At 50.9% G+C, this 22206-nt stretch overlaps 1 protein-coding gene across 1 annotated transcript; it reads left to right on the top strand.

The window, feature by feature from the left end:
* Window positions 1-2403: 2403 nt before the first annotated feature.
* On the top strand, window positions 2404-20495 carry mfap2 (microfibril associated protein 2). Its single transcript, XM_078425238.1, has 7 exons — window positions 2404-2468; window positions 6271-6330; window positions 8050-8085; window positions 12818-12859; window positions 14602-14689; window positions 16844-16917; window positions 18168-20495. Exons 1-7 carry the CDS (start codon window positions 2426-2428, stop codon window positions 18269-18271), a joined length of 447 nt encoding a protein of 148 aa, XP_078281364.1. The 5' UTR covers window positions 2404-2425; the 3' UTR covers window positions 18272-20495.
* Window positions 20496-22206: the final 1711 nt, after the last annotated feature.

Below are 22206 nucleotides of genomic sequence, written 5' to 3' on the forward strand. Positions count from 1 at the left end.
ACTTTTTTGCGTATCTTTCATTCATTGTTCTTTATCTCTCTACATCATCGTCTATATCTCTTCTTTTCCCTTATCCCTAACCAGTCTGAAGAAGGGTCTCGACCTGGACGTCACCCATTCCTTCTCTCCAGAGACGCTGCCTGTCCCGCTGAGTTACTCCAGCGTTTTGCGTCCATCTTCGGATTACTCTCGAGACTGCAGATGCTGGAATCCTGAGCAAAACCCAAACAAACTGCAGGATCTCAGTGGGTCAGACATGATCTGTGGAGGATCCCGACCCAAAGCATAGTCTGTCCATTCCTCTCCACAGATGCTGCCTGACCTGTTGAGTTTATTTTAGCATAGTTTAGAGATACAGCGCAGAAACAGGCCCTTCGGCCCACCGAGTCCGCGCCGACCAGCGATCCCCGCACACTGACGCTATCCCACACCTATAAGGGACAATTCACAATTTTACCAAAGCCAATTAACCTATAAACGTGCACGTCTTTGGAGTGTGGGAGGAAACCGGAGCGCCCGTAGAAAACCCACGAAGGTCAAGGGAAGAACGTATAAAACTCTGTACAGACAGCACCCGTAGTCAGGATCGAACCCGGGTCCCTGGCACTGTGAGGCAGCAACTCTACCGCTGCGCCACCGTGCTGCCCCGTCTGCTTGAGTTCTTTCTAGCATTTTGTTTTTTGCTCATGGGCTTCCTGTCACAGTTCACAGTGGCCTGTGGTTGAGTTAGGTCTATTGTCACGTGTACCGAGGTAGAGTGAAAAGCTTTTGTAGCGTGCTAACCAGTCAGCGGAAAGACAATACACGATTACAATTGAGCCATTCACGGTGTAAAGGTACCTGATAAAGGGAATAACGCGAGTAACGTTTAGTGCAAGGTAAAGTCTGATCAAAGATAGTCTGAAGGTCTCCAATGAGGTAGATAGCAGCTCAGTTGGTGGGTGGGGTGGGTTTGACGGGTTCTAACCCCAGGCCTAACTATTCCTGCAGAGAGTCCATTAATATGGGATTGGACAGGCTAGATGCAGGGAAAATGCTCCCCATGTTGGGGGAGTCCAGAACCAGGGGTCACAGTTTAAGAATAAGGGGTAGGCCATTTAGAACTGCGATGAGGAAAAACGTCTTCACCCAGAGAGTTGTGAATCTGTGGAATTCTCTGCCACGGAAGGCAGTGGAGGCCAATTCACTGGATGTTTTCAAGAGAGAGTTAGATTTAGCTCTCAGGGCTAACGGGGTTGAGGGATACGGGGAGAAAGCAGGAACGGGGATACTGATTCTTGATGATCAGCCATGATCATATTGAATGGCGGTGCTGGCTCGAAGGGCCGAATGGCCTACTCCTGCACCTATTTTTTTTCAATGTCTCCCCGCTGCAGTACCTGTCTTTCTGGGTCCCGAGGAATTCTCCAGGAATCCCGATCCATGATGCTTAGACTGCCGAAGGCAATGCTGCCAGTGATGTGGGGGAAGGGAACACGGCCCTAGGCATTCATTCCCTCTACCACCGCAGCCCCATCTGCAGTGCATCACCAACAGAATGCAAACACTTGCCGAGCCTCTCTGACAGTAGGGTCGCCAACTGTCCCGTATTAGCCGGGACATCCTGTATTTTGGGCTAGAAACATAGAAACATAGAAAATAGGTGCAGGAGTAGGCCATTCGGCCCTTCGAGCCTGTACGCACCGCCATTCAATATGATCATGGCTGATCATCCAGCTCAGTAACCTGTACCTGCCTTCTCTCCATACCCCCTGATCCCTTTAGCCACAAGGGCCACATCTAACTCCCTCTTAAATATAGCCAATGAACTGGCCTCAACTACCTTCTGTGGCAGAGAATTCCACAGACTCACCACTCTCTGTGTGAAGAAATGTTTTCTCATCTCGGTCCTAAAAGACTTCCCCCTTATCCTTAAGCTGTGACCCCTGGTTCTGGACTTCCCCAACATCGGGAACAATCTTCCCGCATCTAGCCTCTCCAACCCCTTAAGAATTTTATATGTTTGCCTAGGGCCGTGTACGGGGCTACATTAGTTTGCCCCGTACGGGACCGTCCTTGTCCCGTATTTAGTAGGGTTGCCAACTTCCTCACTCCCAAATAAAGGACAAAGGGTGACGTCACCGCCCCTGCGCCCCACGTGACCTCACCCAGCCAGCGGCCACGCGCTCCCGCTCCACCAATGGCGGCTGCCATTGGTGGAGCGGGAGCACGTGGCCGCTGGCTGGGTGAGGTCACGTGGGGTCTCTAAACTAGTCTCTAAACTAGACTACGATCCGCCTGTGGTTTGTGTCGTGTCAGTGCTGGACGCAGTGGGGGGCCGCTCAGGGAAGTGCGGCCTCTGATCTGCTGGCGAACGCTCGGGTGTTTCCTGCTAACGCCACTCTCATTCTTCTCCCAGAATTCCAACCACATCTTGACTGCAGACATGGCCGGGAAAACCGTCTGCCTCGTGCTCCTCTGTCTACCCGGTGAGTGGGGAAAGTGTGTCGGAAGGAACTGCAGGTGCTGGTTTAAACCCCGAAGACGGACACACACAAAGTGCTGGAGTAACTCAGCGGGACAGGCAGCATCTCTGAGTTTCGGGTCGAGACCCTTCTTCGGACTCAAAGAAACATCACCCGTTCCATCTCTCCAGAGATGCTGCCTGTCCCGTTGAGTAAGAGAGTGTTTTTAGTTTAGTTTAGAGATACAGCGCGGAAGCAGGCCCTGTGGCCCACCGCGCCGACCAGCGATCCCCACACATTAACACTGCCCTACACACACTACGGACTATTTTACATTTATACCAAGCCAATTAACCTACAAATCTGTACGTTTAGGGTGGTGAAGAAGGCGTTTGGTATGCTTGCCTTTATAAATCAGAGCATCGAGTATAGAAGTTGGGATGTAATGTTGAAATTGTACAGGGCATTGGTGAGGCCGAATCTGGAGTATGGTGTGCAGTTCTGGTCGCCAAATTATAGGAAAGATGTCGACAAAATGGAGAGGGTACAGAGGAGATTTACTAGAATGTTGCCTGGGTTTCAGCACTTAAGCTACAGAGAGAGGTTGAACAGGTTGGGTCTTTATTCTTTGGAGCGTAGAAGGTTGAGGGGGGACTTGATAGAGGTTTTTAAAATTTTGAGAGGGACGGACAGAGTTGACGTGGGTAGGCTTTTCCCTTTGAGAGTGGGGAAGATTCCAACAAGGGGACATAGCTTCAGAATTGAGGGACAAAAGTTTAGGGGTAACATGAGGGGTAACTTCTTTACTCAGAGGGTGGTGGCTGTATGGAATGGGCTTCCGGTGGAAGTGGTGGAGGCTGGCTCGATTTTATTATTTAAGAGTAAATTGGATAGGTATATGGATAGGAGGGGATTAGAGGGTTATGGTCTGAGTGCAGGTAGATGAGACTAGGTCAGGGAGAGTGGTCGGCGTGGACTCGTAGGGCCGAACGGGTGGGAGGAAAGCAAAGAGCTCGAAGAAAACACACGCAGCTCACGGGGAGAACGCACAAACACCCTACAGACAGCGCCCGTAGTCAGGATCGAACCTGGGTCTCTGGCGCTGTGAGGCAGCAACTCTACCGCTGCGCCACCGTGCCGCACGAATGGCGAGGAAGATAACAATGAAAGTACTAGGCAGAGTCAACATGGGTTTATGTCAGTGGACAAAATGTGTAGGAAAGAACTGCAGGTGCTGGTTTAACAGCGACGATAGACACGAAATACCGGAGTAACTCAGTGGGACAGGCAGCATCTCTGGAGAGAAGGAATGGTGACGTTTCAGGTCTGAAGAAGGGTCTCGACCCGAAACGTCACCCATTCCTTCTCTCCAGAGATGCTGCCTGTCCCACTGAGTTACTCCAGCATTTTGTGTCTATCTTTATGATAGTGGAGTTGTGTTTGACAATCTTGTACGAGTTTTTTTAGACTAAGTCGGTGGATGGCTTGATTGTAATCATGTATAGTTTTTCCGCTGTCAGGATATCACACCAAAAAAAAGTTAATAGGTGATAGGAGTAGAATTAGGCCATTCATCCCATCAGGTATACACCACCATTCAATCATGGCTGATCTACAATATCTTCCCCTCCTAACCCCGTTCTCCTGCCTTCACCCCATAACCCCTAACACCCGTACTAATCAAGAATCTATCTAACTCTGCCTTAAAAATATCCACTGACTTGGCCTCCACAGCCGTCTGTGGCAATGAATTCCACAGATTCACCACCCTCTGACTAAAGAAATTCCTCCTCATCTCCTTCCTAAAGGCACGTCCTTTAATTCTGAGGCTGTGCCCTCTGGTCCTGGACTCTCCCACTGGTGGAAACATCCTCTCCGCATCACTGTATCCACGTGACAATAAACTAAACTAAACCAAGAGGGACTAAAGCGTTTGCCTTCAGCCACTGGGATTCTTGCTACACACTGATGATTAGTTCTAATATTGGCCATACCGACACCATTTGGTGCTGGGGCAGTGTGAAGTTGACAGAAACCTTTGTGGTAGACGTGCAGCAAAATGGGAATCAGAATGAAAGGGCATACCTTTAGAAAGGAGATGAGTTGGGATTTCTTTAGCCAGATGGTGGTGAATCTGTGGAATTCATTGCCACAGACGGCTACTTGGATCGGCGGTAGAGTTGCTGCATTAAAGCGGGAGAGACCCAAGTTCGATCCTGACTACGGGTGCTGTCTGTGTGGAGTTTGCACGTTCTCCCCGTGACCGCTCCACGGTTTTCTCCGGGTGCTCCGGTTTCCTCCCACACTCCAAAGACGTGCGGGTTTGTAGGTTAATTGGCCTCTGTGTAACTGCCCCCTTGTGTGTCGGGAGTGGATGAGATTGTGGGATAACATAGAACTACTGTGAACGGCTTGGGCCTCAACTCACTGGAGGTTGGAAAGATGAGGGGGGGGGGGGCTCATCAAAACTTACTGGATAGAGTGGATGGGAGGATATTTCCACTAGTGGGAGAGTCTAGGATCAGAATAAAAGGACGTTTGTACCTTTAGAAAGGAGACGAGGAGGAATTTCTTTAGTCAGAGGGTGGTGAATCTGTGGAATTCATTGCCGCAGACGGCTGTGGAGGCCAAGTCAGTGGGTATTTTTAAAGTGGAGATTGACAGACTCGTGATCAGTACGGGTGTCAGGGGTTATGGGGATAAGGCAGGAGAATGAGGTTAGGAGGGAGAGATAGATCAGCCATGATTGAATGGCGGAGTAGACTTGATGGGCCGAATGGCCTAACTCTGCTCCGAGAACTTATGAATTTACGAATCAATTGGAGGGAACGGATAGGCGATGTTTTGGGTTGGGACCCGTCTGTAGAAGAGGTCTAGACCTGAAATGTAGCCTGCCCATGTTCCCCCCCCCCCCCCCCCCCCGCCACCCCACACAGATGCTGTCAGACCCGCTGAGTTACTCCAGCGCTTTATGTTTTGCATCAACATGGATGTCCCATGCCAGTGGTTGTTCCTTGGCAAGCCTGGGGCCATTGTGCGTCTGTGTGATTGTGTGTAATTATGCTTCAAGTACAAGGGTTTTTGCTGGAGTTCCGTTGCGTGGCACACTGACATGTAATGGAATTTCTTGGCAACCGCGTCCCGTCTCTGGGTTGTTAGTCATAATAAGCTGTACTTGAACAAGCGTTGGTCCAGTTCCATCTTCCCGGAGGTCTCTGTTGTGGGGGGGGGGGGGCTGGATGAAAACAAGACCAAGATTGAGCTGAAGCAAGACCATTAGTTTGGTTTAAAAAAATCTGCAGATGCTGGTTTAAATCGAAGGGAGACACAAAAAGCTGGAGTAACTGGGCGGCACGGTGGCGCAGCGGTAGAGTTGCTGCCTTACAGCGAATGCAGCGCCGGAGACTCGGGTTCGATCCTGACTATGGGCGCCGCCTGTACGGAGTTTGTACGTTCTCCCCGTGACCTGCGTGGGTTTTCTCCGGGATCTTCGGTTTCCTCCCACACTCCAAAGACGTACAGGTTTGTAGGTTAATTGACCGGGTAAAATGTAAAAATTGTCCCTAGTGCGTGTAGGATAGTGTTAGTGTGCGGGGATCGCTGGGCGGCGCGGACTCGGTGGGCCGAAGGGCCTGTTTCCGCGCTGTGTCTCTAAATCTAAAAAAATCTAAAACTCAGTGGGTCAGGCAACATCTCTGGAGAGAAGGGATAGGTGACGTCTCGTTATGGAGAGCCTCCCCTGTTTTCTCGTTGTTTCTGTCTTTACTTCAGTCTTGTGCCTTTTGACTTGTGCTTAACTCCACGTCTCACCCACTTTGTCTTCCAGTGATGCTTCAGGCCCAGTATTCTGACCTGTTCCCCCTTGAGCAGTACGACACTCAGATAGGTAAGTACCTGTCCAGTCCAGAGTGTTTAACTGGCTTCTGTAGGGGTGCCAACTATCTCACTCCCAAATAAGGGACAAGGTGACGTCACTGCCCCGCGCCCCCATGTGACCTCACCCAGTCAGCGGCCACGTGCTCCCGCTCCACAAATGGTGGCCGCCCGGGCTGGGAGGCGAGTTGCTGCGTAACCTCCATTAGGTAGGCCTACAGCGTCCGGGCCTACAGCGTCCGGGCCTACAGGGTCCTGGCCTACAGGGTCCGGACCTACACTGTCTGGACCTACAGGGTCCGGGCCTACAGGGTCCGTGCCTACAGGGTCCGTGCCTACAGGGTCCGGGCCTACAGCGTCCGGGCCTACAGCGTCCGGGCCTACAGGGTCCGGGCCTACATTGTCTGTGCCTACAGGGTCCGGGCCTACATGGTCTGTGCCTACAGGGTCTGTGCCTACAGGGTCCGGGCCTACAGCGTCCGGGCCTGCAGGGTCCGGGCCTGCAGGGTCTGGGCCTGCAGGGTCCGGGCCTACAGGGTCTGTGCCTACAGGGTCCGGGCCTACAGGGTCTGTGCCTACAGGGTCTGTGCCTATAGGGTCCGGGCCTACAGGGTCTGTGCCTACAGGGTCCGGGCCTACAGCGCTCCCCGGGCCTAATATGGAACAAGGGCCTACAGGGACCGGGCCTACAGTGTCCTGGCCTACAGGGTCCAGGCCTACAGCGCCCCCCCCCCCCGGCCTAATATGGGACAAGGGCGGTCCCGTACAGGACAAACCAATTTAGCCCAAAATACGGGATGTCCCGGCTAATACGGGACAGATGGCAACGCTAGTCTTATGTACCATCCACAGAACAATAGAATTCCAACTTGCTGCAGCTCAACAGGCCCTGGGTGAGGGAGGATGTGCTGGCTCGGGAGAGGGTCCAGAGGAGGTTTACAAGAATGATCCCAGGAATGAGTGGGTCATCATATGATGAGCGTTTGTCGGCACTGGACCTGAACTCGCTGGAGTTTAGAAGAATGAGGGGGGACCTCATTGAAACTTACCGAATAGTGAAAGGCCCGGAGAGAGTGGATGTGGAGAGGATGTTTCCACTAGTGGGAGAGTCTAGGACCAGAGGGCACAGCCTCAGAATTAGGAAGGAGATGAGAAGGAATTTCTTTAGCCAGAGGGTGGTGAATCTGTGGAATTCTTTGCCACAGAAGGCTGTTTGGGGCAAAGTCAATGGATATTTTAAAGGCAGAGATAGATAGATTCTTGATTAGTACGGGTGTCGGGGGAGAAGGCAGGAGAATGGGGTTAGGAGGGAGAGATAGATCAGCCATGATTGAATGGGAGAGGTTGGGGAAATAATTATATAATATGCAATATTTAAGAATATTTAAGGTAGACACACAATGCTGGAGTAACTCAGCGGGTCAGGCAGCATCTCGGGAGAGAAGGAATGGGTGACGTTTCGGTTCGATGTAGCCTTTTCTCCAGAGATGCTGCCTGACCAGCTGAGTTACTCCAGCGTTATATGTCTACCTTCGATTTTAACCAGCATCCGCAGTTTTCTTTCCTACACATTTACGAATATTTGTTTTACGATGTATTATGGTGGTGGGTTTGCTGATATTGTACATGCCATTTTTGTAGATAATGATTAAAGTTATTTGTCGTTTAAAAAAGAAACAGGGATGTAACAGTGCGATATGTCAATGGTAATTGTGTTTTGATCCTTCCCCAGCTCCCACTGATTACATCCCAGACTTCGAATACACAGGTAAGTGTTTGTGCTGTATTTTGTTCCACATCAGGGCGGCGTGGTGGCGCAGTGGTAAAGTTGCGGGTTCGATCCTGATCTGTACAGAGTTTGCACGTTCTCCCCAAGACCGCGTGGGTTTTCTCCGGGTGCTCCGGTCTCCCCCCACGTTCCAAAGACGTGCAGTTAAATTTTTAGGTTAATTGGCATGGTATAAATTGTAAATTGTCACCAGTGTGTGTGTGCGTGTGTTTGTGTGTGTGCGTGCGTGCGCGTGCGTGCGTGTGTGTGTGTGTGTGTGTGTGTGTGTGTGCGTGTGTGTGTGTGTCTGTGTGTGTGTGTGTGTGTGTGTGTGTGTGTGTGTGTGTGTGTGTGTGTGTGTGTGTGTGTGTGTGTGTGTGTGTGTGCGTGTGCGCGCGTGTGTGTGTGTGTGTGTGTAGGATAGTGCTAGTGCGCGGGGATCACCGGTCGGCACGGACTCGGTGGGCCGAAGGGCCTGTTTCCGTGCTGTATCTCTAGACTAAACTTTTAAGAAGTCATCATTCGTAAGATTAGGCAAAGTGAACCTGGAGTACAGCCGTCTTTTACAGTGTTCTACGTATAGTGTGGCTCCTACTCTTCATGTTTAAGTAAAACAGGAGCAGCATTAACCTCAGGGGTCAGGAAAAAAAACTGCAGATGCTGGTTTACATCGAAGGTTGACACAAAATGCCGGAGTAACTCAGCGGGTCAGGCAGCATCTCTGGAGAGAAAGAATGGGTGACGTTTCGAGTCGAGACCCTTCTTCAGACTGATGTCTCGACTCGAAACGTCACCCATTCTTTCTCTCCAGAGATGCTGCCTGACCCGCTGAGTTACTCCAGCATGTTGTGTCAACCTTAGAGGTGAGCTCCATAATACAATGCTGCTGATATATCGAATGATGTACTTTTGTAGTTGTACAGCAACACAGAGATGGGGAGTTTAGTTTATTTTAGTTTAGAGATAGAGCATGGAAACAGGCCCTTCGGCCCACTGAGTCCGTGCCGACCAGCGATCCCTGTACACTAACACCACCCTACAAACACTAGGGCCAATTTTTGCATTTATACCAAGCCAATTAACCTACCAACCTGTACGTCTTTGGAGTGTGAGAGGAAACCAGAGATCCCGGAAAAAAACCTACGCAGGTCACGGGGAGGACGTACAAACTCCGTATAGACGGCACCCGTAGTCAGGATCGAACCCGGGTCATAGAAACATAGAAACATAGAAAATAGGTGCAGGAGTAGGCCATTCGGCCCTTCGAGCCTGCACCGCCATTCAATATGATCATGGCTGATCATCCAACTCAGTATCCCGTACCTGCCTTCTCTCCATACCCCCTGATCCCTTTAGCCACAAGGGCCACATCTAACTCCCTCTTAAATATAGCCAATGAACTGGCCTCAACTGCCTTCTGTGGCAGAGAATTCCACAGATTCACCACTCTCTGTGTGAAAAAAAACGTTCTCATCTCGGTCCTAAAAGACTTCCCCCTTATCCTTAAACTGTGACCCCTTGTTCTGGACTTCCCCAACATCGGGAACAATCTTCCTGCATCCAGCCTGTCCAACCCCTTAAGAATTTTGTAAGTTTCTATAAGATCCCCCCTCAATCTTCTAAATTCCAGCGAGTACAAGCCGAGTCTATCCAGTCTTTCTTCATATGAAAGTCCTGCCATCCCAGGAATCAATCTGGTGAACCTTCTCTGTACTCCCTCTATGGCAAGAATGTCTTTCCTCAGATTAGGAGACCAAACCTGTCTCTGGCACAGGGTCTCTGGCGCCACGCCGCTGTGTAAGGAGAGTGGGGCAGAGTGGCAAGGGGCAGGGAGGGGAGCTGGGGAAGAGAGAGGGCGCATGGTGAATGAGAGGGGCAGGCTCGGACTGGCTGCAGAGACCGGCCCCTCGAGGGCTGGGGGGAAAGCCAGCAGATATTACTAGCAGCTGCTGCTCGTAGAGTGCAGTCCCTGCGCACGGCCACGGCAGCCCAGCTGCTAGTACTCTCGTCGGTCCTGGCCCCGGGGAATGCCAGAGCTAACGAGAGCAGAGATTACACACAGCAATCAGTGTCTCGGACAAGCAGCAACAACAAGGCTGCCAACAACCGCGAACCCTCTGTGTCATTGGGGCAAGTCTTGATGAAAGATCTCCCCTCCCACGGGGGAAGAACAGAGGCTCCCATTGTCAGAGCAGCTCCACAAACCTGGGCACGTTCCAGCGCTTAGTTTTACTTTAGTTTAGAGACACAGCGTGGAAACAGGCCCTTCGGCCCACCAAGTCCGTGCCGACCAGCGATCCCCGGACACTAAACACTCTCCCTACACACACTAGGGACAATTTTACATTTACACCAAGCCAATTATCCTACATATCTGTATGTCTTTGGAGTGTGGGAGGAAACCGAAGATCTCGGAGAAAACCCAGGCAGGTCACGGGGAGAACGTACAAACTCCGTACAGACAGCGCCCGTAGTCGGGATCGAACCCGGGTCTCTGGCGCTGCAAGTGCTGTAAGGCGGCAACTCTACCGCTGCGCCCAAGTTTAGTTGAGTTGTGTTTATTGTCACGGGTGTTTTCACACTTCTGTACCTCTTGCTTGAGTAGTAGCTACAAGGAGAGGTTGGAAAAACATGGATGGTTCTCTCTGGAGTGTCAGAGGCTGACGGGAGACTTGGTAGATGTCCCCTGATGGATTCAACCCCTCTTTCCAGTCAACATCTTGGCTCTCCTCTGCATTTTCCGTTCCTCAGTCTTGCTGCTAACGTTGGTAACATTATTTGTTCAGGTAGACACAAAATGCTGGAGTAACTCAGGGGGTCAGGCAGCATTTCGGGAGAGAAGGAATGGATGACGTTTTGGATCTCGACCCTGGGTCTGAAGAAGGGTCTCGACCCGAAACGTCACCCATTCCTTCTCTCCAGAGATGCTGCCTGACCTGCTGAGTTACTCCAGCTTTTTGTGTTTACCTTTAGTTTAGTTTAGAGATTCAGCGTGGAGACTTGCCATTCGGCCCACCGAGCCCACGCCGACCAACGATAGCCTGTACACTAGTCCCATCCTACACACACTAGGGACAATATGCCACAGCCGATTAATCTACAACTTTGGGATGTGGGAGAAGATGGGAGCACCCGCGGTCACGGGGAGAACGTGCAAACTCCACACAGAAAGCAGCCGTGGTCGGGATGGAAGACGGCAGAAGGGTTTCTGTTTCTGTGCAGTGCGACTACTACGACTGTGGAACAGATGGGCCAAGGTGATGAATGTTGGAGGTGAGGTGTCGGTGAGGTGGTGAGCCAGCACGGGTGAGCGAGACGGGGCTGGCGATAGAACAGGACTCGGTGTGAGTGGGAGCAGTGACCGCAGAATCTCCCAGCGAACAGTCACGGTGGCGCAGCGGGTAGAGCTGCTGCCTCACGGCGCCAGAGACCCGGGTTCCATCCTGACTGCGGGCGCCGTCTGTACGGAGTTTGTACGTTCTCCCCGGGACCTGCGTGGGTTTTCTCCGGGTGCTCCGGTTTCCTCCCACACTCCAAAGACGTGCAGGTTTGTGGGTTAATTGGGTTTGGTTTCATTGTAAATTGTCCCTCGTGTGCGTGTGTGTGTGTGTGTGTGTGTGTGTGTGTGTGTGTGTGTGCGTGTGTGTGTGTGTGCGTGTGTGTAGGATAGTGTTAATAATAATAATAATAATAATAATCCATTTATTTTATATAGCGCCTTATCACATGCTCAAAGCGCTTTACAAAAACAATTAACATAGAAACAAACAGACAAACTATCCTGACGGAAAAGCGGCGAATACTCAACGCCAGCGTCCTCTCACGTCAGGGTCCGGCAGTAGACATTAAAAAGCACAAGACACACAGATATAATTTTTTTTACATAAAACAGCCATCACAGTGATTGCTCTAGGCATACCCTCACTGTGATGGAAGGCAAAGTCTTATCTCCTCCTCATTCTTCTCCCGTGGTGCCACGAGGTGATCGAGGCTCCCAACTTTTTGAAGCCCCCACCGGGCAATGGAAAGTCCCAGGGCCGAGCCAAGCAGGCCGATGAAAGTCCTGAGCCCCCACCGGGCGATGGAAAGTCCCAGGGCCGAGCCACGCAGGGCGATGAAGGGCCTGCGGGCGGGTTGATCGTACCTCACGCTTCGGGGCGGTCGAAGCTGCTACGGCTGGAGCTCCCAAAAGCCGGTCGCCAGCCAGGGACCTGCGAACTCCCGATGTTGCGGTCTGCAGGGCCCACGGCCGAAGCCTCCGAGATGGTAAGTCCAGGCCCTGCGACCGGAGTCTTTGAGGTCGATCCCAGCTGGAGGCCGCCGACTCCACGATGTTAGGCCGTAGCGCGAACGGAGATACGACACGGTAAAGGTCGCATCTCCGTTGAGGAGGAGATTTGAAAAAAGGTTTCCCCCAACCCCCCCACCACCCCCCTACATACACAGAATTAAAAATAAAACAAAACGTACATTTAACAACAACAATGACAAAAAAACCAAAAAAAAAACAGAGAGACTGCCGGTGAGCCGCAGCTGCAGAACACAGCCACGCCCCCAATTAATGTGCTGGGATCGCTGGTCGGCACGGACTAGGTGGGCCGAAGGGCCTGTTTCCGCGCTGTATCTCTAAACTAAACTAAACTAAACTATGGTGGTTAGGAATGTGCTGTTTAAACAGATGTTGGTGATCACTCAGACACAGCTCATTGCTATGCTTTGCTTTTCTTAACAGACACAAATTTTGAGACGGAACCAACAGAGCCTGGCCCTCTTGGTAAGTAATTCCATATTTAAGCCCTCCTGGGTTGATGGACCACAGGGTTTTGGTTTTCCCTGATCGAGGGTTGCCAACTTCCTCACTCCCAAATAAGGGACAACGGGTGACGTCACCGCCCCGCGCCCCGCGCCCCACGTGACCTCACCCAGCCAGCGGCCACGTGCTCCCGCTCCACCAATGGCGGCCGCCATTGGTGGAGCGGGAGCACGTGGCCGCTGGCTGGGTGAGGTCACGTGGGGCGCGGGGCGGTGACGTCACCCTTTGTCCCTTATTTGGGAGCGAGGAAGTGGGCAACCCCTACTAATACGGGACAAGGGGCAGTCCCCGTACGGGACAAACTAATTGTTATTTGTCCAATTAGTTTGGACAAACTAATGGTTTGTATACGGGGATATACGTGGATGTCCCAGCTAATACGGGACAGTTGCCGACCCTAGGGGTCAGGGTGGGAGGAGAAAGAGGGGAGATAAAAGGGAAATTGGCGTCTCGGGGGTTGGGAGACGAGCGTAGGATTGAGGGGAAAGGAGCAGAGTGATTGAGGGTTGGGGGAGGGGAGGGGGGAAGGGTCATAAAATTAAATGAATGAATTGTTCATTTGTTGTCTGTCTGTGGAGCTGAGGTCGTGCAATAAGACGGTCTTGGGTTTCGGTGAGCAAAGAGTTAAATAAGCTTCACGCGAGTCGGGCCTCCTTGAAGTCTTGCTCGGTGGGGCTGTTGGAGAGTGACAGCGAGTTTGTTTGATTTAACCCTGGCACCGTTTCAGTCCCTGGAAACCATTATGGATCATTTGTGAAATATGTACTTTTAATCCATTTCCTCGAATCTAAACGAAAGGGACAAAAATCTACAAAGGGTTTATACAACGAGCGACCTGTTTCACATCAGTTTTGGATTTGAATTTTTCAAATTTGGATTTTCAGATGTTTGGAGATCTCGAGAGCACGAAGGAACTCAAAACAAACAAAATGGCTTTTTTTTTACTGTACCTTGGTACATGTGACAATAAACCAAACTAGACTAAACTTAAACGTAGGTAAGAGTAACTCAGCAGGTCAGGCAGCATCTCTGGAGAGAAGGAATGGGTGACGTTTCAGGTCTCACGTCACCCATACCCTCTCTCCAGAGATGCTGCCTGTCCCGCTGAGTTACTCCAGCATTTTGTGTCTATCTTCGATTTAAACCAGCATCTGCACAGTTCCTTCCTGCAAATGTTTATTCACTGTACCTCAGTACAAGTGACAATAAACTGAACTCAACTAAACTAAATGGCGGTCACGGTGGCGCAGCGGTAGAGTTGCTGCCTTACAGCGAATGCAGCGCCGGAGACCCGGGTTCCATCCCGACTACGGGTGCTGTCTGTACGGAGTTTGTACGTTCTCCCCGTGACCTGCGTGGGTTTTCTCCGAGATCTTCGTTTTTTTTCCCACACTCCAAAGACGTACAGGTATGTAGGTAAATTGGCTTGGTAAATGTAAAAATTGTCCCTAGTGTGTGTAGGATAGTGTTAATGTGCGGGGATCGCTGGTCGGCGCGGACCCGGTGGGCCGAAGGGCCTTTTTCCGCGCTGTATCTCTCTATAAACTAAACTGAAAAAGGGTCTCGTCCCGAAACATCAGCCATTCCTTCTATCCAGAGATACTGCCTGTTCCGTGGAGTTGAGTTACACCAGCATTTTGTGTCTATCTTAAACTAAACTAAACTAAACCTCCAGTGATGCTTGTGTTTGATTTTGCCGTCAGACTGCCGGGAGGAGCAGTATCCATGCACCAGACTCTATTCTGTCCACAGACCCTGCAAGCAGTGCCTCAAGAGCCTTTGTTTTTACAGGTGAGCACACCTGGCCGCCAGCGTTTACCTTTCCACAGAGGTTGTATAATAATAATAATAATAATATATTTATTTTATATAGCGCCTTATCACATGCTCAAAGCGCTTTACAAATACATTTAACATAGAGACAAACAGACAAACTATCCTGACGGAAAAGCGGCGAATACTCAACGCCAGCGTCCTCTCACGTCAGGGTCCGGCAGCAGACATCAAAAAGCACAGGACACACAGATACAATTTTTTATACAAAACAGCCATCACAGTGATTGCTCTAGGCATACCCTCACTGTGATGGAAGGCAAAGTCTTATCTCCTCCTCATTCTTCTCCCGTGGCGCCACGAGGCAGTCGAGGCTCCCAACCCCTTGAAGCCCCCACCGGGCGATGTAAAGTCCCAGGGCCGAGCCACGCAGGGCGATGAGAGTCCTGAGCCCCCACCGGGCGATGTAAAGTGCCGCGGCCGAGCCACGCAGGGCGATGAGAGTCCTGAGCCCCCACCGGGCGATGTAAAGTGCTGCGGCCAGGCCACGCAGGGCGATGAAGGGCCTGCGGGCGGGTTGATCGTACCTCGCGCTTCGGGGCGGTTGAAGCTGCTACGGCTGGAGCTCCCAAAAGCCGGTCGCCAGCCAGGGACCTGCGAACTCCCGATGTTGCGGTCTGCAGGGCCCACGGCCGAAGCCTCCGAGATGGTAAGTCCAGGCCCTGCGACCGGAGTCTTCGAGGTCGATCCCAGCTGGAGGCCGCCGACTCCACGATGTTAGGCCGTAGCGCGAACGGAGATATGACACGGTAAAGGTCGCATCTCCGTTGAGGAGGAGATTGAAAAAAAGGTTTCCCCCAACCCCCCCACATACACAGAATTAAAAATAAAACAAAACGTACATTTAAGAACGACAATGACAAAAAAACACAAAAAAAAACCGGAGAGACTGCCGGTGAGCCACAGCTGCAGAACACAGCCACGCCCCCTACTGTATCTGTATCTCTGAGCACATTCCACCTCCATCACCGACCCTCATCTTGATTAGTGCGGGTGTCAGGGGTTACGGGGAGAAGGCAGGAGAATGGGGTTAGGAGGGAGAGATAGATCAGCCGTGATTGAATGGCTGAATGGACTTGATGGGCCGAATGGCCTAATTCAGTTCCTATCACTTACGAACTTAAGAAGTCTTTAACATGTGTCATGGGTTTAATGTGAAGGGGGAAAAGATTTAATGGGAACCTGAGGGGTAAGTTTTTCACACAATGGGTGGTGGGTATACGGAGGAGGTAGTTGAGGCTGGGACTATCCCAACGTTTAAGAAACAGTTAGACAGGTACATGGATGGGACAGGTTTGGAGGGATTCAGCTCTGGTGGGGCAGAGTGGATATTTTTAAGTTGGATTTTGACAGATTCTTGATCAGTAACATTTAGACAGGGTACATGAATGGGACAGGTTCAGAAGGAAATGGGCCAAATGCAGGCAGGTGGGACTAGTGTAGCTGGGACACGTTGGCCCTTGTGGGCCGAAGGGCCTGTTTCCACACTGTACGACTCTATGACTGTATGAGTAAGAGTGTCAGGGGTCATGGGGAGAAGGCAGGAGAATGGGGTTGAGAGGGAGAGGGAATTTAGAAGGATGAGAGGGGATCTTATTGAAACATATAAGATTATCAAGGGGTTGGACACGCTCGAGGCAGGAAACTCGTTCCCAATGTTGGGGGAGTCCCAGAACCAGGGGCCACAGTTTAAGAATAAGGGGTTGGCCATTTAGGACTGAGATGAGGAAAACCTTTTTCACCCAGAGAGTTGTGAATCTGTGGAATTCTCTGCCACAGAAGGCAGTGGAGGCCAATTCACTGGATGTTCTCAAGAGAGAGTTAGATTTAGCTCTTAGGGCTAACGGAATCAAGGGATATGGGGAGAAAGCAGGAATGGGGTAGTGATTGTGGATGATCAGCCACAGTGAATGGCAGTGCTGGCTCGAAGGGCCGAATGGCCTCCACCTGCACCTATTGTCTATTGAGAGGTAGTTCAGCCATGATTGAATGGCGGGCGGAGAGTAGACCTGATGGGCGGAATGGGCTAATTGTGCTCCTGTGACTCGTGACCTTGCTCAATTGCCTTTGTGTGTTTCCGTGCTCATCCCTCCCCGTGTCTCTGCCTTGCAGCCTCCGCAGGGTCTACGTGGTCAACAAGGAAGTGTGTGTCCGTACCATCTGTGCCCACGAGGAACTACTGAGAGGTGAGTCTGTGTGTCCTGGCCCCCCGCTGTACCGAGCCCCCCTCCCTCCCCTGAGCCGGCTCACGGCACCGATGAACGCATAAAGCATTTTAACATTGCAAGTGATAGGAGCAGAATTAGGCCATTCGGCCCATCGAGTCTGCTCCGCCATTCAATCATGGCTGATCTATCTCTCCCTCCTAACCCCATTCTCCCGCCTTCTCCCTGTAGCCCCTGACACCCGCACTAATCAAAGTTAATTTTAATTTTAATTTAATTTAGAAATACAGTGTGGAAACAGGCCCTTCGGCCCACCAAGTCCACTCCAACCTGCGATCTCCCGAATACTATCCCACACACACTAGGGACAATTTACAGAAGCCAACTAACCAACAAATTAATCAGCAAGTCTTTGGAGTGTGAGAGGAAACCCAGAGAAAACCCACGAGGTTACGGGCAGAACGTACAAACTGCGCAGAGACAGCACCCGTAGTCAGGATGGAACCCGGGGCCTGGCGCTGTGAGGCAGCAGGTCTACCCGCTGCGCCACCGTGCCGCCCTAAATGGGCAGCAATGGGCACGAGGAGATGGAGACCAACCTCGTGGCTCCATTGGTAGTCACCTGGGATACCTTCTTGGAATAGATCCGGTAAATGCACAGGGTAGGGGAGTCAAGAACCAGAGGACACGGTTTAAGGTGAGAGGGGGAAAGAATTAAATGGGAACTGAGAGGCAGAGGGTGGTGGGTAAATGGAATGGGATTACTAGAGGAGGTAGTTGAGGCAGACTCGATAACAACATCCAAAAGATATTTGGACAGGTACATGGACAGGAAAGGTTTAGAGGGACAGGTGGGACTAGTGTAGATAGATTAGTTTAGTTTACTTTACGTTGGAGATACAGCGCGGAAACAGCCCCTTTGTCCCACCGGGTCCGCGCCGACCAGTGATCCCCGCACATTAACACTATCCTACACACAATTTATATTTTTTATACAAAGCCAATTAACCTACAAACCTGCACGTCTTTAGAGTGTGGGAGGAAACCGGAGCACCAGAAGAAAACCCACGCAGGTCACGGGGGGGGGGGGGGGGAAAACGTGCAGACAAACACCCCCGTAGTCGGGCTGGAACCCGGGTCTCCGGCGCCGTGAGGCAGCAACGCACTGCTGCGCCCAAGTTCCCCGGGTTTATTTATAAAGAGGCAACTAAAGTTGCTGGGACTCGTGCAGTGTCTAATCCGTCTCCCGTCTGTTCTCGCCTCCCTTGCAGCCGACCTCTGCCGGGATAAATACTCAAAGTGTGGCGTGATGGCCAACAGTGGGCTGTGTGGGCAGATGGCCTCGTCGTGCGTCAAGAGCTGCGGCTCGTGCTGAGACGGACGAGGGGGACGGGCGACGGGACCCCCTCGTGGTGCAGGGGGTCCGGGAGATGAATCTCCACATATTATCAATAATACGCATCAAGTAATTTAGAGGAATCATGTTCATATTTCTGTAACTCATGATGGTGCTGAGAGATGTTTTGTATAAACTTCACGATTAAGTCCGTCCTTGACGCACAAGAGATGATTGCTGTTCGGGGAGGGAGACCATAGGACACAGTTCTCCAATCCTTTCACAATGTCGTGCTTTATGGAGTTGCCGCCTCCTATAAGCTGCATTATACTTTATCTGGGGAACAAACTGTGGGTCGGGGGTCCCACACTCAGAATCCACGACCCCCCCCCCCCCCCCCCTCCTTAATCCAGCTCGTTAGTTTAGTTTAGTTTAGAGATACAGCGCAGAAACAGGCCCAAACTCCCACACGACCAGCAATCCCCGCACACTAACACTATCCTACACACACCAGGGACAATTTTACATTCACACCAAGCCAATTGACCTGCACGGCTTTGGAGTGTGGGAGGAAAACAAAAATCTCGGGAGAAAACCCACGCAGGTCACGGGTAAGAAAATGTCCGTACAAACAGCACCAGTAGTCGGGATTGAACCCGGGTCTCCGGCGCCGCCGTGAGGCAGCAACTCTACCGCTGTGCCACCGTGCCGCACGAAAACAAAATCGGTCGGTTTCTTCCTCTTCATTTTGTTGACCATTGTTCATTTGCCTTTAATACTCTGGAGTTCATGGCTGATCTCTCTCTCCCTCTCAACCCCATTCTCCTGCCTTCCCCCCATAACCTCTGACACCCGCACTAATCAACAATCTGCCAATCTCTGCCTTAATAACATCCGTTGACTTGGCCTCCACCGCTGTCTGTGGCAAAGAATTCCACAATGGTCATATGATCATAAGTGATAGGAGTAGAATTAGGCCATTCGGCCCATCAAGTCAACTACCCCATTCAGTCATGGCTGATCTATCTCTCCCTCCTAACCCCATTCTCCTGCAAACACCCCATAACTTCTGACACCCGCACCAATCAAATGATGTTGGTTGATGGGACTGAATTGCAAGCCAAAGCCCACCCGACATCCAGTGTTGCCAACTTCCTCACTCCCAAATAAGGGACAAGGTGACGTCACCGCCCCGCGCCCCACGCGACCTCACCCAGCCAGCGGCCACATGCTCCCGCTCCACCAATGGCGGCCGCCCGTGCCGGGAGATGGGGTTGCTACGCAATCTCCGTTAGGCGGCGCCTGGGCCTCCGAACCTAGACTGTCCAGAGCTAAAATGTCGGAAACCTACATTGTCTGGGCCTACAGCGCCCCTGGGCCTAATACGGGACAAGGGCGGTCCCGTACGGGACAAACCAATTTAGCCCAAAATACGGGATGTCCCGACTAATACGGGACAGTTGGCAACCCTGACCCTACATGTCACTGCTCTTCTGAAGGCAGCTTAATCTTCAAAGGGTGCTACCGAGTTGTTTACATAGAACGGGACAGCACAAGCACAGGCCCTTCGGCCCACAATGTCTGCTCCACTCAGGATGCCAAGACCATCTCTTATCCGGCTGCTCACATAATCCATAACCACTTCCATGATGCGGAGAAAGGAAATGCAGATGCTGGTAAATACCAAAGATTAGGCTCTTAGCAACTCTACCAATCACATCCTCAAAGAATTCAAACAGATTAGTCAAATACTATTTACCTTTCAGGAAAGGTGGGGTTTGTTTTCCTTGAATCAAAGGAGACTTATGGGGTCTTATGACACAAAATGCTGGTTAACTCAGCAGGTCAGGCAGCATCTCTGGAGAAAAAGGGTGGGTGATGTTTTGGGCCAGCATATCTGAAGAAGGGTCCTGACCTGAAACATCACCCATTCCTTCTCTCCGGTGTTCAGTTCAGCTGAGTTTAGATTATGAGATGCTGCCTGACCCGCTGAGTTACTCCAGCATTTTGCTTCTATGTTCAGTGTAAACCAGCGTCTGCAGTTCCTTCCTACACTGTTCAAGTAGCCTTTGTTGTCTCAGGTCCACAATATTCAGGATACCACAGCATCTGAATCGATTCTCCACAAACACGCCAGAGAGATAAGTATGGAATGTGCAGCCAGGATGATAAAAGGAAAGAAAACTGCAGATGCTGGTTAAAATCGAAGGTAGACGCAAGATGCTGGAGTAACTCAGCGGGTCAGGCAGCATCTCTGGAGAAGGAATGGGTGACGTTTCAGGTCTCCTATTCCTTCTCTCCAGAGATGCTGCCTGACCTGCTGAGTTACTCCAGCATCTTGTGTCTACCTTTGATAAAAGGTACACAGAGGATGTGAACTTTGTGCTTACTTTTTATGCAACTATTTTAATTTCTCAACTTAATTTTCACAACTGCTAACTCTTGGGCACCAATCACCATTCATTGCCTTAGTGCCACGATAAGTTTCATTCTTGCCGCTCTTTGCAATCTCAGTCTTGCTTTTATGCTGTTAATATCCCCCCAATTGTTTGTTTAGTTTACTGTCACGTGTACCGAGGTACAGTGAAAAGCTTTTGTTGCGCGCTAACCAGTCAGCGGAAAGACAATACATGATTACAATCGAGCCGTCCACACTGTACAGGCACGTGATAAGGGAATAACGTTTAATGCAAGGTAAAGCCAGTAAAGTCCAATCCAGGATAGTCCGAGGGTCACCAATGAGGTAGATAGTAGTTCAGCACTGCTCTCTGGTTGTGGTAGGATGGTTCAGTTGCCTGATAACAGCCGGGAAGAAACTGTCCCTGAATCTGGAGGTGTGCGTTTTCACACTTCTGTACCTCTTGCCCGATGGGAGAGGGGAGAAGAGGAGAGTGGCCGGGGTGAGACTGGTCCTTGATTGTGCTGCTGTCCTTCCCGAGGCAGCGTGAGGTGTAGATGGAGTCAGTGGAAGGGAGGTTGGTTTGTGGGTGATGGTCTGGGCTGACTCCAATTGAATTTCTGTTCAAATTTCTTCGCGATACTGGCACAGGGAAGCCCAACGAGCCTTATTTGGTTGATATTCGGAGGAGTCAACACGTGTTAGCATTTCCATTAAAACACTCGAGCAGTTTTTTAAAATGGGGGCACATTAATATCGATCGTTTTGTCAGATTCAACGATCCTCACAGGATTAGCATAGGAGCCTATCCAAGGTACACACCAACCAGCAGGTCACACTGACGCCTCTCTGGCTTGCTACAGCCCCCTGTGCACAGTCAAGTGTGAATAAACATGTTTACTGTCAGGTAGGGCCTTCCTGTAATGTTCCTCAGGAGCACAGCACTGTAACACTCTAGGGAAAAAACTGCAGATGCTGGTTTAAATCGAAGGTGGACACAAAATGCTGGAGTAACTCAGCGGGTCAGGCAGCATCTCGGGAGAGAAGGAATGGGTGACGTTTCGGGTCAAGACCCTTCTTCAGACTAATGCCGTGCCTGCCTTCTCCCCATATCCCTTGATTCCACTAGCCCCTAGAGCTCTATCCAACTCTCTTTTAAATTCATCCAGTGAATCGGCCTCCACTGCCCTCTGTGGCAGAGAATTCCACAAATTCACAACTCTGGGTGAAAAAGTTTTTTTCACATCTGAGTTTTAAATGGCCTCCCCTTTATTCTTAGACTGTGTGGCCCCTGGTTCTGGACTCCCCCAACATTGGGAACATTTTTCCTGCATCCAGCTTGTCCAGTCCTTTTATAATTTTACACGTCCCTATAAGATCCCCCTCTCATCCTTCTAAACTCCAGTAAATACAAGCCCAGTCTTTCCATTCTTTCCTGTATTTTACAGGATAAAGGGTATACCGTTTAGTGCAAGATAAAGTTTGATTAAAGATAGTTTGTAGTGCCTCCAATGAGGGAGGTGGGAGGTCGGGACCGCTCTCTAGCTGGGGAGAGGGATGGTTCAGTTGGCTGATA

The sequence above is a fragment of the Rhinoraja longicauda genome, chromosome 30, assembly GCF_053455715.1.
Source record: "Rhinoraja longicauda isolate Sanriku21f chromosome 30, sRhiLon1.1, whole genome shotgun sequence".
Lineage (NCBI taxonomy): Eukaryota > Metazoa > Chordata > Chondrichthyes > Rajiformes > Arhynchobatidae > Rhinoraja > Rhinoraja longicauda.

Excerpts from the sequence above, each read along its gene's own strand:
- mfap2 (XM_078425238.1), top strand. The coding sequence starts at position 2,426 with ATGGCCGGGAAAACCGTCTGCCTCGTGCTCCTCTGTCTACCCG. Across the intron at positions 6,331-8,049 it reads GCAGTACGACACTCAGATAG|CTCCCACTGATTACATCCCA; the intron begins GTAAGTACCTGT and ends ATCCTTCCCCAG. Across the intron at positions 12,860-14,601 it reads AACAGAGCCTGGCCCTCTTG|ACTGCCGGGAGGAGCAGTAT; the intron begins GTAAGTAATTCC and ends TTTTGCCGTCAG.